This window comes from Fusarium keratoplasticum, chromosome 6, assembly GCF_025433545.1.
Source record: "Fusarium keratoplasticum isolate Fu6.1 chromosome 6, whole genome shotgun sequence".
NCBI lineage: Eukaryota > Fungi > Ascomycota > Sordariomycetes > Hypocreales > Nectriaceae > Fusarium > Fusarium keratoplasticum.
The window spans coordinates 541980-558033 of NC_070534.1; the positions used below are offsets into that span (position 1 = coordinate 541980).

At 52.0% G+C, this 16054-nt stretch overlaps 5 protein-coding genes across 5 annotated transcripts; 3 read left to right on the plus strand and 2 right to left on the minus strand.

The window, feature by feature from the left end:
* Window positions 1-161: 161 nt before the first annotated feature.
* NCS57_00812500 (Alanine racemase) lies at window positions 162-1395 on the plus strand (the record flags this gene model as incomplete). Its single annotated transcript, XM_053057952.1, has 2 exons — window positions 162-243; window positions 326-1395. 2 exons carry the CDS (start codon window positions 162-164, stop codon window positions 1393-1395), a joined length of 1152 nt encoding a protein of 383 aa, XP_052911783.1.
* A 3016-nt stretch (window positions 1396-4411) lies between these two features.
* Window positions 4412-5350, plus strand: NCS57_00812600 (Peptidyl-prolyl cis-trans isomerase; the record flags this gene model as incomplete). The annotated part of the gene is made up of 5 exons (XM_053057953.1): window positions 4412-4425; window positions 4512-4576; window positions 4731-4900; window positions 4976-5082; window positions 5164-5350. 5 exons carry the CDS (start codon window positions 4412-4414, stop codon window positions 5348-5350), a joined length of 543 nt encoding a protein of 180 aa, XP_052911784.1.
* A 587-nt stretch (window positions 5351-5937) lies between these two features.
* Window positions 5938-10199, minus strand: NCS57_00812700 (ABC transporter; the record flags this gene model as incomplete). The annotated part of the gene is made up of 4 exons (XM_053057954.1): window positions 5938-5964; window positions 6040-8959; window positions 9058-9686; window positions 9780-10199. The coding sequence occupies 4 exons, from the start codon at window positions 10197-10199 to the stop codon at window positions 5938-5940; spliced, it is 3996 nt and encodes a 1331-aa protein (XP_052911785.1).
* Window positions 10200-12576: 2377 nt separating this feature from the next.
* NCS57_00812800 (Esterase-like protein) lies at window positions 12577-13853 on the plus strand (the record flags this gene model as incomplete). The annotated part of the gene is made up of 3 exons (XM_053057955.1): window positions 12577-12838; window positions 12933-13525; window positions 13788-13853. The coding sequence occupies 3 exons, from the start codon at window positions 12577-12579 to the stop codon at window positions 13851-13853; spliced, it is 921 nt and encodes a 306-aa protein (XP_052911786.1).
* Window positions 13854-14128: 275 nt separating this feature from the next.
* Window positions 14129-15753, minus strand: NCS57_00812900 (Cytochrome b2-like protein; the record flags this gene model as incomplete). The annotated part of the gene is made up of 3 exons (XM_053057956.1): window positions 14129-14289; window positions 14370-15551; window positions 15627-15753. 3 exons carry the CDS (start codon window positions 15751-15753, stop codon window positions 14129-14131), a joined length of 1470 nt encoding a protein of 489 aa, XP_052911787.1.
* Window positions 15754-16054: the final 301 nt, after the last annotated feature.

The window sequence follows — 16054 nt, forward strand, 5'->3', positions numbered from 1 at the left end:
CCAAATTCCAAGCTATACTACTCCTTTTACTCCGTATTACCTCTTTAGTAATCCCTGATGAAGGATTCGAAACTTGGTCAGACTGTGTAGACCATGTGGCTCATATCTGGAGGCCATCCCAGCCGATTCTCCTGCATTCTTCTCGCTAGATTCACATCACCATGAAGACTTGCCCCATACTGGATTCCAAGGCAGGTCATTGGGGAGATCCCACGCTCACTGGCTCAGCCTTTGACTTCAGGAGTAAGTTATCAAATCGATTCTTTGTGGTTGTCCTATGCTATCCTTCCCTGTTACCAGAGCTGACAGCTATCTGATGTTGCAGGCGATGCTATTACTACACCATCCCACGGGATGCTGGAAGCAATCTCCGGGGCCACGCTCAATGATGATGTCTACGGCGAGGACCAGCTAACACGGTCCTTCGAGGAGCACATGGCGAGCATCTGTGGCAAAGAAGCAGCTCTGTTTGTTGTATCCGGGACCATGGCCAACCAGATTGCCTTGGGAGCACTGTCACGACGATGCACGGGTGTACTAGCAGATGCTACCTCTCATATCGTACATTTTGAGGCCGGTGGCCTTGCTGGTCTCTCCGGGGCATCCATCCAGCCCGTGCGGCCGGCAAACGGGCACTATCTCACCCTTGGTGATGTGGAACGACACGCAGTGACCACCAACATGATAGAACGGTTGCCCACCAGCATCATCAGCCTCGAAAACACGGCTCACGGCAGCGTAATCCCGCTACAAGAGCTCCGCAAGATGAAGGCTTGGGCCGACGAGCAGGAGATCGCCATTCACATCGACGGTGCGCGGGTATGGCACGCCGTGGCAGCCGGGGGCGGTACTCTAAAGGAGATCTCGGCCTGCTGCGACGCCATGACCCTCTCCTTCGGCAAAGGGCTCGCAGCGCCGATAGGATCGGTCATCGTGGGCCCGAGGGACCTTATAGCAAGGGCGAGAAGACTGCGCCAGAGCATCGGCGGCGGCGTCCGCAAGGCTGGGGCCATTGTGGCTGCGGCTTGGCAGGCCATGATAGAGAATTTTGGTCCCGGCGATGTCGACACGCGGGGCATCATCCAGAGCACACATATCTTGGCGAGAGCGGTGGCCAACATGTGGACCTCCAGAGGTGGTCTGCTTCTCCGCCCGGTCATGACGAACCTTGTCTGGCTCGACTTGAGGAGGGCTGGTCTCGACAAGTCCAGACTGGACACGGCTGCTCAGCACCGTGACATACGGATCAGGGCACCACGCATCGTCCTGCATCACCAGATATCAACCGATGCTATGCGACGACTGGAGGCGGTGTTCGAGGAGGTCTTGGAGAAAAAGGCAAGCCAAAGTCCGTTACGGTCAAGAGCGGAGCGAGCAGGTCTAGAACGCCTTTAGTCAAAATAGATACCTGGAGTTGTTGGGTCATTGCTGTTGGGCCATGTTCCATGGATCAATGGGGTAATTACTGACTATCTGGGGTTCATCCATCCTTCAATGCCCTTGGTTGTGGGCAAGATTGGCTATAACCTAGTCTTGTTTCTATTTTTAGTCACTGCTCCCATCGGGCCAGGAAGCTTAGACCATCGCGCCACGGGACATGATCCGTGCTTAACAACATATTGCCTAAATCAGCAAGACCCCGCCAATGAACCCGTCCCTCTTTGCTTGTCTCTTTTTTAGCGTCGGGTGTATCCGTAGACATGGAGTAAATACAAGGTGCCTTCCGCTTATGCTGATCTATTGTGTGCATTTCAGAGGGTGGTGCATGCCTCTCTCAGCGAGGTTCCTGGAATAATCGCCCTGTGGAACTCATCACTGACTGGTCTGGAATCGACGAGAGTCAACCGCAGGTTCTGCCCCGAGTACGGAGGTAGACACAATGGTTCATTCCACAACAGAACAGAGCCGCTCTACGGATGGCCAGTTCGCGCAACCCTGGAGACATGTCGCAGCGAGGTGTTTCTTTAGGGTCAACACCATCGACTAGGTAGTTATATGAATGTTGCTAGTTTTTGGCCAGTTGTCCTTTCCCGGACTAGTCTGATCTGTGGCTGGCATAGCATCCCTGCCGCCGGGGACCTAGCGCGGCGCCTCATCCGTCTCGCCAGACGGAATGTGTACTCATGTAGTCATCTGCACGAGGGGCAGTGAGCGCTCAGGAATAGGATGATCCGTTAAGCACAAGACGGATCAAGCTGTGTTGCGCTTGCGGCGACCTTTTCGTAACTTATCCCTTTTCCCTTGGGAGTGACAGCAAGCCTCACGCGGGAATAGACTTGTCCAGAATGGTCAGCCACCGCTCCTCTGGCGAGCTTGGAACTTGCCGGTGCAGGAAGAAATAAAGATAGGAAAAGAATGAAGAAAAGAAAAAGAAGAAGAAGAAAAAGGGGGAGGTTCTGATGTTTCGATGGAGCAGAGTTGGATCGGAATGATGCCTTATTAAGGCCCTGATCATGAACGGCGTTCAAAATGAATCCTGCTTTGAGTTTTCGGGTTAGATGCCTATCGGACGCGCTTGGCTTAATCCAGCACCACTTCCAGCAGCCGACATGAGCATAAGCTGTCGCAAGTGCATACCGGCCCAGAACAATATGTATCAATCTCGCCACGAGCTCCCGCACGTTGCGGACTTGCTCTTTGAGGCTCAATTGATGATGATCTTGTGGTTCAAAATGAACCCGCCGTGAGGGGGTGATTCAATTCCAATCACGCGTGCAATGAACGGGGTTTTGGTACCAGACGCTGGCCAACCTAATTTTATGCGCCAGCATGTCCGTCTTCAAAACGTGATTCATTTTGACCCCCGTTCATGATCAGGGCCTAAAGCTATTGTTCAACCATGCACGCGCCACGACGCGCAGCCACAACTCAGATAGTGGCTGGTGACTCTGCCTGAAACTCCTCCATCCACTCCTTGCACATATGGTTGTTAATAAGAGAAAGTCAGATAGAATGAACGGATATAATTTAGAAGTACCGAATGAGTAGACGAGATTTCGGCCAGTAAAAACAATAGTTGGCCACTACCTTTACCATTGTACAGTTCAAATGTCTAAGGTACTACATCGAGCTGCGGCAAATGTGTGCCCATTCCCACCCACCGTATCTGAACTGTCTTGGTTGGCAAGAATACTGAAAGACTGCACAACCTGACTTGAGATGCACTAAATTTTGCACTCAATACTTATCTTATCAAACAGCTGCATCTTCCTGTATGACATTGTCATGAATTGTTGATCCATCGACCCCGTTGAGCAAGTTGATATGCGTTGGCCTAAATGAGAATGGGTACAGGGTAGGATATGTATTCAAACCCTACTCTGCAACCCTCCCAGTACTGGTTTTAGGCCCATCGACACATCGTCAACTTGGTTACGTTTGCTGAAGAAAGGATAGGGAGGGACTTTTTCGAAAAAAAAAAAAAAAAGATTGTCTACTGGATGCATCGGATCAGGTTCAACAGCCACTGAGATTGAAGTCATTATCGTCTGTCGCTTGCAACAAGCACCCTAGCATCATACATTCATGATAGCTGAGGCCTCGCTGATCAGGTTACTGACTCTACCCCCGAAGTCGCCATATGTCAAGAGTTCCATGTTGGCAAGAATCTTGTTGGTATTACCATCTGTTGTACTACTCGTAGCGAGGCAGCATTCCATTTCGCTGTGCAATAGGTACCGATGATTTCATCTTGTTTGCCCCGCGCCCAGTTCGTGTTCCACGGCGTGCATGTGCACACAGCCGGTAAGAAACGGTATCCCCATGCGGCTTTCACCATTTCTCGTTGGTCGGTCACGGGCAGAGCGTTCTCTGCAGAGAGACAGACAACTTCGGGGGATCGAACCCCGGTGAACCAGGAACATGTGCCAAAATGAGGAAACTGCAGCCTTGATCAAGGTGGAAAAACCAAAGCAGCAGATCCGTATTGAATACTCCAAAGCCAATGCACCATCCATCCCCCACGCTATAGACTACCTATTACAAGTATGATTCTTGAAGTCAGCACTGCCACCCGGGGCCTATGGGGCGCATACGGATATATGCATGGATGCGTTGGACCTGCCATCAGCCTCCTCCCCGGCCTCATCGCTGCACCCTCGAGGCCAGGATTGCATGCATGCCGCCAGATCGAGCTCAACCTTCATATACCCCTCCTGAAATACCCCTCCATAAATACCCCTCCAGAAATACCCCTCCATAAATACCCCTCCTCAAATACCCCTCCTTGGCCCTCGTTTTACCTCTTCCAACCCTCTCGCGACTCCACGATCTTGACCTTTACATGTAAAGGCCATCTCAAGATTCTCCAGCGTCTCTGTCTCTCCTCCGCCTTGCGCGACCCGCTTCTCTCGTTCTCCTGCTGCCAATTGATGTCAAGTATCCCCATCTAACTTGTTGTTCTTTTGCCAAGATGGTTATCAGCACGTAAGTGAAGCTGAAACCGCCCTGCCCTCTTTGCAGTCATGTATGGTGATGGGAAAATCCAGGGCTGATTCCTAAACGGATGATAGTTACCTCAAACTCGAGTGGGAAGGCCCTATTATGAAAGATGGCAAGCCCACCGAAACAATTAAGAGTATGTGTCTCCTACTGTCCGTTCTTCCTTTCTCATTCCCTTCCCCGGCAACAAACCCATGGTTGCTGTTGCGATTCCTTTTTGCACCATCGATGAAATACGATACCTAGTCAACTCCTGCTACCGCTTCCGCTGACGGATGACTTCTCTACAGTGCAGACTGGCCAAATCAACTTGACCGTGTACGATGACGTTACCCCTATGACGGCCGAGAACTTCCGTGCTCTCTGCACCGGCGAGAAGGGCTTCGGGTACAAGGGTTCCTACCTACACCGCATCATCCCGGGCTTTCTATTGCAGGGCGGAGATTTCACCCGTGGCAATGTACGAAAACACCCACCGGATAATACCTGGCCACATACTTCTCGTCAAGAAGCTAAACTCTTTTCTCTGGTTTAGGGCACAGGCGGGAAATCCATCTATGGGCCTAAGTTCAAGGACGAGAACTTTACTCTGAAGCACCACAAGCCTGGCATGCTGACCATGGCCAATGCCGGGCCTCACACGTAAAGCTCCCCCCCCTCTGCAATCTGCCAGTAAGGCAAGAGGAAAAGGAAGAGATCGTCATTCTAATAGATCCCGATTAGAAACGGATCCCAGTTTGTCATCACCACGGCTGAAACTTCTTGGCTCGACGGCCGGCACGTCGTGTTCGGTGAGGTTGCTGATGAGGAGTCAATGGCTGTTGTCAGGGCTATTGAGGCGACCGGCTCCGAGAGTGGTACTGTCCAGTACAGCAAGAGGCCCCTGATTGTCGCGTGCGGTCAGTCGTGAAAAAGAAAGTCGTTTCGGCGCATTTCGGCGTCATGATATGATGTGCATGCAGCCTTGGAGAGAAACCTTCGAGACAGTTCATAGGACTACTGTGGAGGATTTGCTTCATGAGGTCTCAGACTGGACACGGGAAGACAGTAGTCCATATATACATTACAGCAGCATATCGAGTAAGTTCAATCCAAGTGTATTTCCCTCATATGGAAGACGGAAATGCGGAAAATGGGGATGCAGTGTTCGTGTTATCTCTACTTTCCATCGCAGGCTCTCAGGCCTCGCTGGTCCAATCCAAGATACTTGTAGTCATATGAGAAATGGAAGTAGAAAATAGCACATTCAAATGCTCTATCCTTTGGTCGTGTAGATCAGATTATTCTATTATTAGGGAAGTGAGGACCATCATGGAGCACACCAGGTGCAAGTTATAAGAGAACGAGTTGACAAGGCAAGGAGGCAGGTGTTGTGCCAACACCCAAACCAGTACACATATCGACGAAAGGATACTGTGTCTGACTAACAAGATGTTCAAAGTCAATCCCATAGTCATCGCCAAATGTTCTTTCTGTATTGCGCGCGCCTCGTTTTCTCTATTGATCCAGAGCTTGACTTTGACACTAGACTCCCGTGTTAGTATAGGAAGACGCAAGAGATGGCTTGGTCGCGAGTGAGAGGCAGAAGTAGAGACTTACCATGCTCCAATACGCGCCCCTCAGCCTGAGCAGCTCAGAATGGCTGCCGTGTTCGAGCACCTTTCCTTCTCCCAGCACGTAGATGACATCAGCGTTCTGAATGGTCGCCAGCCGGTGCGCTACGGCGATCGTCGTCCGACCCTGTGTCACCCGGCTCAAGCTAGCCTGCACCTGTTTCTCGCTCTCCGAGTCTAGCGAGCTCGTCGCCTCGTCGAGCAGCAGTACGCGCGGGTTCCTGATTAGGGCGCGTGCGATCGACATCCTCTGCTTCTGCCCGCCGCTGAGGCTAATGCCCTTGTTGCCGACCTCGGTTTGGAATCCGTCCGGGAGCGAGCTGATGAAGTCGTAGATGTCGGCGTCGCGACAGCACTGCTCGAGCTGCTCGTCGGTCGTCTGGTCGGGGTCGACGCCGAGGAGGATGTTGTCGCGCATGGTGCCGGAGAACAGGGCCGGCTCCTGAGATACCAAGGACAGCAACCGGCGGTGTTCGGGGATGCTCGTCTCGCTTATGTCCTGGCCGTTGAAAAGGATGCGGCCCTTGGTGACGTCGTAAAATCGCTCAAGAAGCGACACGATAGACGTCTTGCCGGAGCCGGACGCTCCCACGATGGCGGCGAACTGACCCTCTTCAATGGTGAGGTTGATTCCTTGGAAGATGGGAACGTCGCGAGTGGGATACTTGAAGTGAACATCCTGGAACTGGATGTTGATACCGTTCTGGGTCTCAGGAACAACGGGCCTCGACCCGAGTGCCATGTCTTGATGTCGAGTATTCCGGAGGTTGAGGATCCTGTTGGCAGCGGCCGTAGCCTGGGCAGCGTTAGGCCCGAAGCCGAGCCACTGGCCGGCCGACTCTCCGCCCTGAATTACAGCCATGTAGGTGATGAAGAAAGCAATGATGCCGTACTCTCCCGAAGAAACGAGCCGGCCGCCGTACCAAAGGATGAGGGCCTGGCAAGCGAGTCCGACACTGTCGGAGAAGGCAAAGATGAATGTAGGCCAGGGGGATTTCTGGTACGCCGAGGTCAATTGACCTTGGAGCAGTTTCTGATATCGTTCGCAGATGGCGTCCTCGAGGACGAGGGCCGTGACCGTGCGGAACGCGCCGACCGCCTCGGCTCCGAACTTTGAGCTCTCCGAGAACACGGCCTCGTTCATGGCAGCGAACTGCAGCTCGTAGCGAAGCTTGTAAAATGTAGCCAAGCAGGTGAGCGGGAGGATGACGCAAAGAGCAACGAGCGCCAACTTCCAGCCGTAGATGAAGGATATGATGACCGCGCCGAGGAGTGAGAATATACCCACCAGGACCATGCACGTGTTGATCCCCAGAAGCTCCTTGAGGGACGTCGGATCGCTGGAAAGGCGTGCCGTGAGCTGACCGGTTGAGTTGCCGTCCTGGTCAAAGTACGATGTCTTCTGCATGAGCATGGAGTCAAAGTACTCGCGCCGATATACCGAGGCGATGAAGTGCTCGACGTTGGTGGCCACTATGATGACAACGAAGTAGCAGATGCCCACACCGATCGCGAGACCGACCCATACAGACGCCCAGAACGACGAATCGTCCCTCAGTTCCTGACCGGTCTTCCCGAAGATGGATATGACATTGCCGAAGAAGTATGCTTGGAGAGGGATGGCGGATGCCGCACCCATGGAGAAGATGATGGCGATTACGTATAGTGGGAAGCGGCTCCTCTGCTCGTACAGAAGCTTCCCGAATCCATTGAGGATGTTCTTGTCCTTCCACTGCGCATCGTGGTTTGCACCCGAAGGGAGGTCCCCCACCGAGGACGAAGCGATCCTGGTACGCTCTTCCTCGCTGCTGACCTTCTCCTCTTGCGTCCCGGACAGCCCCTCGGCTCCGTCATCGTCTCCGAGGGAGAGTTTCTGGGCGTGAACCAAGCGATAGTAGGCTCCCTCGGGATCCGCGAGGAGCGACTCGTGAGTTCCCGCCTCGACGACCTTGCCGTGGCGGAGCACGACGATCCGATCGGCATTCTTGATGGTGGAAAGCCGGTGGGCAATGGTGACGGTAGTGCGACCTCTGGAGACCCTCTCGAGAGCCGCCTGGACGATCCGCTCGCTGCGGATGTCGATCGCGGACGTGGCTTCGTCGAGGATGAGGATCTTGGGGTTGGCGATGATGCTGCGGGCGATGGCAATCCGTTGGCGCTGGCCTCCGCTGAGCTTGATGCCCGAGTCTCCCACTTGGGTGTCGTACCCCTCTGGGAGGCGGTCGATGAACTCGTCGGCAAAACTCTCCTTGCAGGCTTCCTGGACTAGCTGGCGCTTCTTTGCTTCCGGCTCGTCTGCCCATTGGGTTCCCGTCAACCCAGCGGCGACGTTGCTGTATATGGTGTCGTTGAAGAGGAATGGCTCTTGCTGGACGAGCCCGATCTGCGATCGCCACCATTTCATGTCCAGATCCGTCATGTCTTTCCCGTCGATAGTGATGGAGCCTGAGAGCTCAACAGGGGGGCTGACATCGTCCATCTCAATGGAGGGCCCAGTACCTGCTGCTGACGGCGGTTCTGCATCGTTTTCTTCTCCTTGCTGCGGTTTCTTCGCGGGTGGTTTCTTCTCTACCGTTTTGGCGATGATGTGCTGCCTCTGCAGGGTGTACCAGCCTTCGATAAGGCCAACGATTGTGCTTTTGCCAGAGCCACTGGGGCCAACGATGGCAGTGTTCTTGTTGGCCACGATACGGAGGTTAAGCCCATCCAGGACCTTCTTGCTGGGGCGGCTAGGGTAGGCGAACTGGACGTCGTTGAAGACAATGTCGGTGCCAGGGTTCACGGAAGGATATCTGAGCGTGCCAGCCACCGGCCTGGGGGCATCGATGACCGCGAAGAACTCGGATGCTGCAACGATGGCCTTTGAGATAACGATGAGGGGTGTGGACACTTGGGATATGGAGGATCTGTAGGTCACAACGCCAGTCAGCAAGGCCCGTGATGACAGACGAAACTTGAAAATAAGAAAAGATCCATGGGAGAAGAGGAAGAAGAGGCCACGCACACCATGAGCATGACGCTCATCAAGACAATGACGACTGTGCCGACGGTGTTGATACGGCCATTCGAATACTCCCTGCTGCCAAACCAAAAGGCCAGCGCGAAAGCGACCTGGAAACTGAAAAACACGAGCCCCGTCTGGATAGCGACGAATGGGCTGGTCCACACACCGGCCTGGCGAGCCTGCTCGACCAATCCGGCATACTTCAGAGCGATGCGGTGCTCGGCGCCGCAGGAGGTGATCATGCGGACGGAGCCTAGGGCCTCGGCCGCGACGGCGCCGGCCTTGGTCTCGGCTGCGGTGAGCCTCCCGTGGCCCTTGATGATTATGGGCAGGAGGATGCCGAGGACGACGAGGATGAAGATCAGGACGGAGCTGGTGACGAGAGTTACAGACCAGCTGTAGACGAAGGCGATGATGATGGCCGATATGATGGTGGCTGTGTACTCGAGAAAGGTGCCGAGTTTCTCGGAGACGCCGATCTGGAGGATGTTGGAGGTCGCCGTGATGGTGGTGGCCGCCGCGCCGGGGGGCATGGAGTCGAGCACATGGATGGTCTGGCCGAGGAGGCACTGCATGTAGTCAAGGCGGATGGCCGCAGATATGCGGATGCCGATGATACGGAAGCAGAACTGGCATCCGGGTTAGTTTCGGTGTTTGTGGAGTCCCTGGCACCGTCCTACGGTCATGTATGACTTAATGCGACATTCCAGACAATTACGTACCTTGTTGATGTAGTTGAGCCCGAGGCGGGCGATGAACAAGCCGGTGATGTACAACGAGCCCCTGTTCATGGTATCGTCAAAGGCATCCTGCGTCTTGCCATCCGGAGCATCAAAGCTGCTGAAGTTCTCGACCAACTGGCCAAAGACGGCGACCATCAGAGGCATGGTCACACCGGCGGCGATGCTGGATAGCGCAGCGGCCACCAGGAAGATGATGTCCTGTCGCTTGGCGTAGGTGAAGACACGGACGTAGTCCTTGAGTCCCGCCTCCCTCTCGCGCGGCGGATCCTCAATCGCAGGAGAGGCGACATCACCACTGAGGCGAACACAGTTGAGCTCGCTATCTTGCGAGGGGCCTTGCGATGGGTCAGCGAGGGGAGGACCGCCGCGGCCAGCCTTGGTCCTGTTGAATGTCCTCATGCTGACTGATGGCGCTGACGCTGCTGCTTGTGATTCAGAGATGTTGTGATGAGAGGCAGGGTCAGAAACGCTCCAGGGCAAGGTGACGATGAGCAGCTTCCACCGTCTTTCGGGGGTGCACTTGGTCTTTCGACCCTGACGACGGAAGGAAGATGGGGACTGAGCTCAGATCTATTGTTGCGACGCCTTTCTCGGATCACAGCGTTTGGAATTGGGGGGGGCCACGAAGGCTGTTGCTGTTTGGAGTTGAAACGCGAAAAATGCACGAGGACGGTGTGGCAAAGGCAACGGATCGAGGAAATTACGACTCGGCAAAATTTACCTAAGCAAGGACCCGGGGAAGTTGGGGGCGAGTTGCTTGATGCATGCAGAAGCAGGCAATGAATGATGCACGCGTGTGGATGTTGGTTGTTGGTTATGTCGGAAGGTAGGGTTAAGCTGAGTCTTACAGTAGCCATGCAAAAGTTCTGTTAAATTAGGCCCTGCATTTTTTTTACCCTCCTCTATAAAAATTATAATAAAAATACTATAAATTATTTAATTAATTAAAATTGCTTATTATATTCTTTATTAAATATCTTAATTATTACTTAATAAGTCTTTATATTATAATTAAACTTATTATAATATATATTATGACTTGACTTTATACCACCCAAAATGGGGATCAAAGTATTTCAATCTATATCTCAGTAATTTCAACAGTAAAAGCTCTATACCCAAAGCCAGAGGTCTCAATAGGCTCAAATCAATAAGGTTTATCCACGCAATCATCGATAGCTTCAATGACACGCTGAAGCCAGCTCTGTTCATAATGAACAGCTTGCATCTTGACCAACTGAAGAGGTTAAAATCTAACCCCTTCACATAGCAGCTCCCCCCTCCAACGTCAACCTTCCGATCGCAATTCTCGACCACTCAAAGAGTTCAAAATCTAAAGAAAGTTAATATAATTAGGTATTTAGTATTATTTTATTAGAGAAATATAATATACTAATTATAGCTAAATTATATACCTTATAACTTTTTTTTTAAAGACTTTTAAAGAGAGATCTTATATACTTCTCAGTAAGGCAAATATAATATAAAATAATAAGAGCAATTAATTAATTAATAGCAATAAAGATTTAATTAGAGAAAGAGCCTAAAAGCTGCTTTTTTCTTATTAACCATGACGAAGATAATAATAATAATAGCTAAAGGCAACTAGCCTTTAACCCTTTTCTATATATAGGAAATTACCTAATAGCTTAAAACAGCTTAGCACTTTTCTTTTAGCTTATTATAATATTTATAATAAGCCTAAGTATAATATAAAGACTTATTAGGTAATAATTAAAATATCTAAAGAAAAATATAATAAATAATTTTATTAATTAAATAATTTATAATTTTTTTATAATAATTTTTATTAAAAAGGTTAAGATTTTTATTATATTTATTTATTTATTATATTTACTTATTATATATATTAAAAGAATAATAATAATTTTAATAATAAAGTAAAACTTAAATATTTAAAAAAGGGACTATAAAAACTTAAAAAGCTATAAGTTAAAGGATAGCTAAGTCTTTTAAAATAGTTTTAACTAATAGAATATATTATAATATATATTTTAAATAATTAAGTATATATCTATTCTAGTAATATTCTTCTACTTACTCTAGTATATAGGATATATAGGAATATAGAGCAGGGATATATTAAAACTATAAAAAATTACACATCTAATTAAACCCATCAGAGAATTCGGGCTCATAATAAGAGGATCCGATATAATACAATCATCATCTTTAGGCTCCACATCGTATTGATGCCTATCATTCTGATCGAATTGACCGTATCGGATCTAACACTTTTATGATCCGAGGACCCTGGCTCGTGAATTATGCGTAAGCTCTCAGGCTATTGGTGCCGCGTGTGTACATCCGTACTACGTACAAAAAAGACACCGTACTGGCTGTGTTGCTTTTGGTGGAGTGAATCGATCCAACAACTGATCCACGATTCCTCTTCACGGAATTTCCTTGATTCAGTTGCTGACTCAATGAATCATCTCGCAGCAACAATATGCCGAGACAGGGACACTGACCCGTACGTAATGTCGTGTATCTGGGAATCAAAGCAGCGACAACATGCGGTCCCTGCAGGTGAGGAAAAGTTTCGCTAGTAAAAATACATGCATACATACACATATATACATCATTCGTTGAACTTGCTCGACTTGAAAAGTTCAATATATAGAAGAAACGGTCGATTCCCGGAGATATTTATTACTCTGGACATGTCTTGATCACATTCTTACCGCCCCAGAGTTAGCCGAGATCCCCCACGACCGACGACGACGACGACCACCACCACCACCACCACCACACAATGGACGAAAACCCCTTGCGTCTACAGTTTCGCCCGAGGGCGGCAAGATTTCCAAGCGCCGCCCCCCTCGTACTCATCCACGACGCCGGTGGGACGGTCTATAGTTATCTGCGCCTGGGGGACCTGAAACGGGATGTCTGGGCCATCTCAGACCCGTACTTTGAGGCAGTGAAGCCATGGGACGGGGGTTTCGACGAGATGGCCGAGCACTACCAGCAGCTGATAGAGAGCGCCGGCATCAGAGGCCCGATCCTGTTGGGAGGTACGTAGATGGGAAAAGGGGAGAGGAGGGGGAAAAAAAGGCCCTCTCCTTTACGACATTCAACTAGTCAGTCGCTCATGCAAAACTCTTCAAGGATGGTCACTCGGCGCCTATGTGTCCCTCGCCATTGCCAAACGGATGCTGCACATGAAGCCCTGCAGGTTCTACGTCACGGGGATCCTCATGGTCGACTCTCCAGTTCAGATCCCCACGTCTACGCTGCCGCCTTGCGGGCCGGACCCGGACTTTAGCGATCTCCCAGACCTGGTGCGCAAGTCGTTCGACAAGTTCGACGCCATGCTGAGCGTGTGCGACCTGCCCGCGTGGGACTCCCCGGCCTGCCAGGGCAAGCCGGTGCGCCTCGCTGCCGGCGGGAAGACGTTCACCGTGGAGACGGATCAGGTTCTGCACTTACCGTTGGGCGGTGGCTGGACGACAGCTTCTTTGACCAAGACTCCCCAGGAGGAGGGTCGTGTGGAGGTGACGGAACAGTTCACTGGGCCGCCACCTGCGGTGCTGGTGAGGTGCTTGAGACGCACACCCACCGATGCACCCTCGCAGGGACCGTCCCAGGTGGACAGGTATCGTGATGAACTCCTGTTGGGTTGGGAGGGGAGACATCAGAGCTTCATCAAGGCCGTCATCGACGTGGACAAGCACCACTTTAACGTCTTCCAGCCTTCCAATGTAAGTTGGCCGGACAAGTTTGTTACCGCTTCCATCTCTACCATCATCAGTATTCATACTCATGTTGTTGCATGTTCTTGTTTTGTCCTTGGCCCCCTTTTTCCCCCTCCTGCGTGTTTCTCCATGCCCCAAGCTTGTCCTCAAAAACTCAGCAAGACTCTCTCGGGTCTGCCGTACTTGGGCACGTCTCCTTCGTTGGCCGCTTACCAAGTCATGGAACTGCTTCCACAACGCCGTTGCTAACCTTCTTCCTTCATTGCAGGCAGACACCATGACGCAGCACATTAACGAGGGTCTCAACATGCTCGATAGCCTCCAGATAGCTTGAAGAACTCCCAAGAACAAAGATGATGGCACTTTCCTTGGCCTGGTTATCGGTCGAGCGATCAATCGTTCACTTGTTGGTTTGTGAGGGAGAAGCGGCGGTCAGCGTCGAGGTCGTACTATGGAGTTGTCAACCTGCTCGACATGGACATGATGGGCACGGGCGGTGGCTGCAAAAGAACACATGGCAAGGACTTCAGAGGGTTCATGGTGAGTGACGTTGGTTAATGGGGAACCACCTTGACACTTGGTGAAGGTCTGTATTTAGATGGAACAAGTCTAGATCCTGGATCTTCGGGTTATCTTCTTCGCATAGGGATGTTGTCCGCTCCGAACGAGGTGGTCAATCTCACCAGTGACCAGGTAATCGGGACTTGCATCCGCGAAAAGATCGCATATACCAATGAGCTGCATGCAGGTTCTGATTTCGTCCTTGAGTACTGAAGAATGAATGAATCAGCAAAGCGGCCGAGAAGTAATGAAGGGAAAACAACCCGAAGAAAGTGGCGGAGAAACTTACTGTCGACCACACGCTCAGTCCCCTCCTGGCCATACATGACGCTGTACATGAATGGTCGTCCGAGTCCTACAGCCGACGCGCCGAGGCATATGGCTTTGACAACGTCCGAGCCTCTTCGGAACCCCCCGTCGACGAGGATCTCCATGGCGCCGAAGACCTGCGGGCAGTTCCTGTGCAGCTCCAACAGGGTCAAGATGGCCGGCAGAGCGTTGTCAGCTGCCCTCCCTCCGTGGTTGCTCAGAACGATCCCCTCGAACCCGAGCTCCATCGCCTTGACGGCATCCTCGTGCCGCTGGACGCCTTTCAGGACCAGGGGCAGATTGGTGATGCTGCGAAGCCAGGCCAGGTCGCTCCAGCTTATGCTGGGGTCGACCTGTTGGCCCGACTGCCGGGCGAAACCACCGCGCGGCGGTCCCTTGCGGGAGGCGGCGGTGGCGGCAGCGGCGGGCGACGAGCCTTTATACGGATTGACCGAGGACAAGTTCCCCTTGGTGCGCTCGTCCGCTTCGCGCTTTGACACGACGGGAGAGTCTACCGTCACGAATATAGCCTTGATCTTGCCGGACGCGGTCACCTTGTGGACGATATCTTCGGACTGCTGCCTGTCGTTGCTCACGTAGAGCTGGAAGAAGGCCCTCTCGGGAGTGGCGTCCAGGATGTCCTCGAGGGGATGGGACGCCATGTTGGGGATCGTCGCGATGATGCCGCTGCTCGCCGCCCCCCTGGCCTGCGCCAGCTCGCCGTCCGTTCCAGCGACGCTGACGGCGGCCGTGGGCGAGATGTAGATGGGGGCGTCGAGCTTGCAGCCGAACAGGGTCGTCGACATGTTGACGTAGCGTACGCCCCTCATGACGGCCGGGCGGAACCAGATGTGCCTGAGGACTCGGTTGTTGAAGCGACAGGTGAGGTTGTCGTTGGAGGCGCCGTCGATGTAGGCCCACGCTTTGGCCGTGAGGGTTCGCTTGGCCACCTCCTCGAGGTCGTAGAGATTGATGAGTTCATCGAGAAGCGGCTTCTGGTCCTTGACCGAGGAAGCTGGCTTGACGGCATCCGAGCCAGCGGTCGCGACGTCGAGGAGATAGCCCACCATCTTGTCAGCTCCAAGGGTGCTCTTGACCAGCTCTGGTGCGTGGAACGTGTTGTACTCTTCCGAAGCATCTTGTCCGGCGTAGCGGTAAATCACTGCAGTCACTCAGCGCCCACGTTAAAACGAATTCTGCCTCTCGTGCTTGGTGCTGGCTGGTCATCTTGACGTACCTTCAGGCCCGCCGGGGTGGCTCGATGGGAAGTCGGAAAAGTCATACACCTTCCCGTTCAGCGCGATCCAGAGATCGCCGTCCTTGTTGTGTTGTCCGAGCTCTTCACGCGAAATCGGCTCTGTCATTCTGCCGCGAGGTATTGGTATTCAATGCTGGTCAATCACCGAGCGATCAGGAGTAATGCAGAGGATCTATCCGTAACAGATACATAATCATCTCGGAATCAAGGAAAAAGAATCAGGGATCCGGCTTCCCCTGTGGATGGGGTTTGGAATCCATACCAAGATTCATGTATGTGCACGCACCACGCCTCCTGACTCAGCTATTACTTCCTCGTCGTCTTCAATTCCATGTATTGCACATTTAGCAGGAAACAAATGGCAAGGCATATATTTGACAGTTCTCACCGGTTAGGAGGAAACCAGA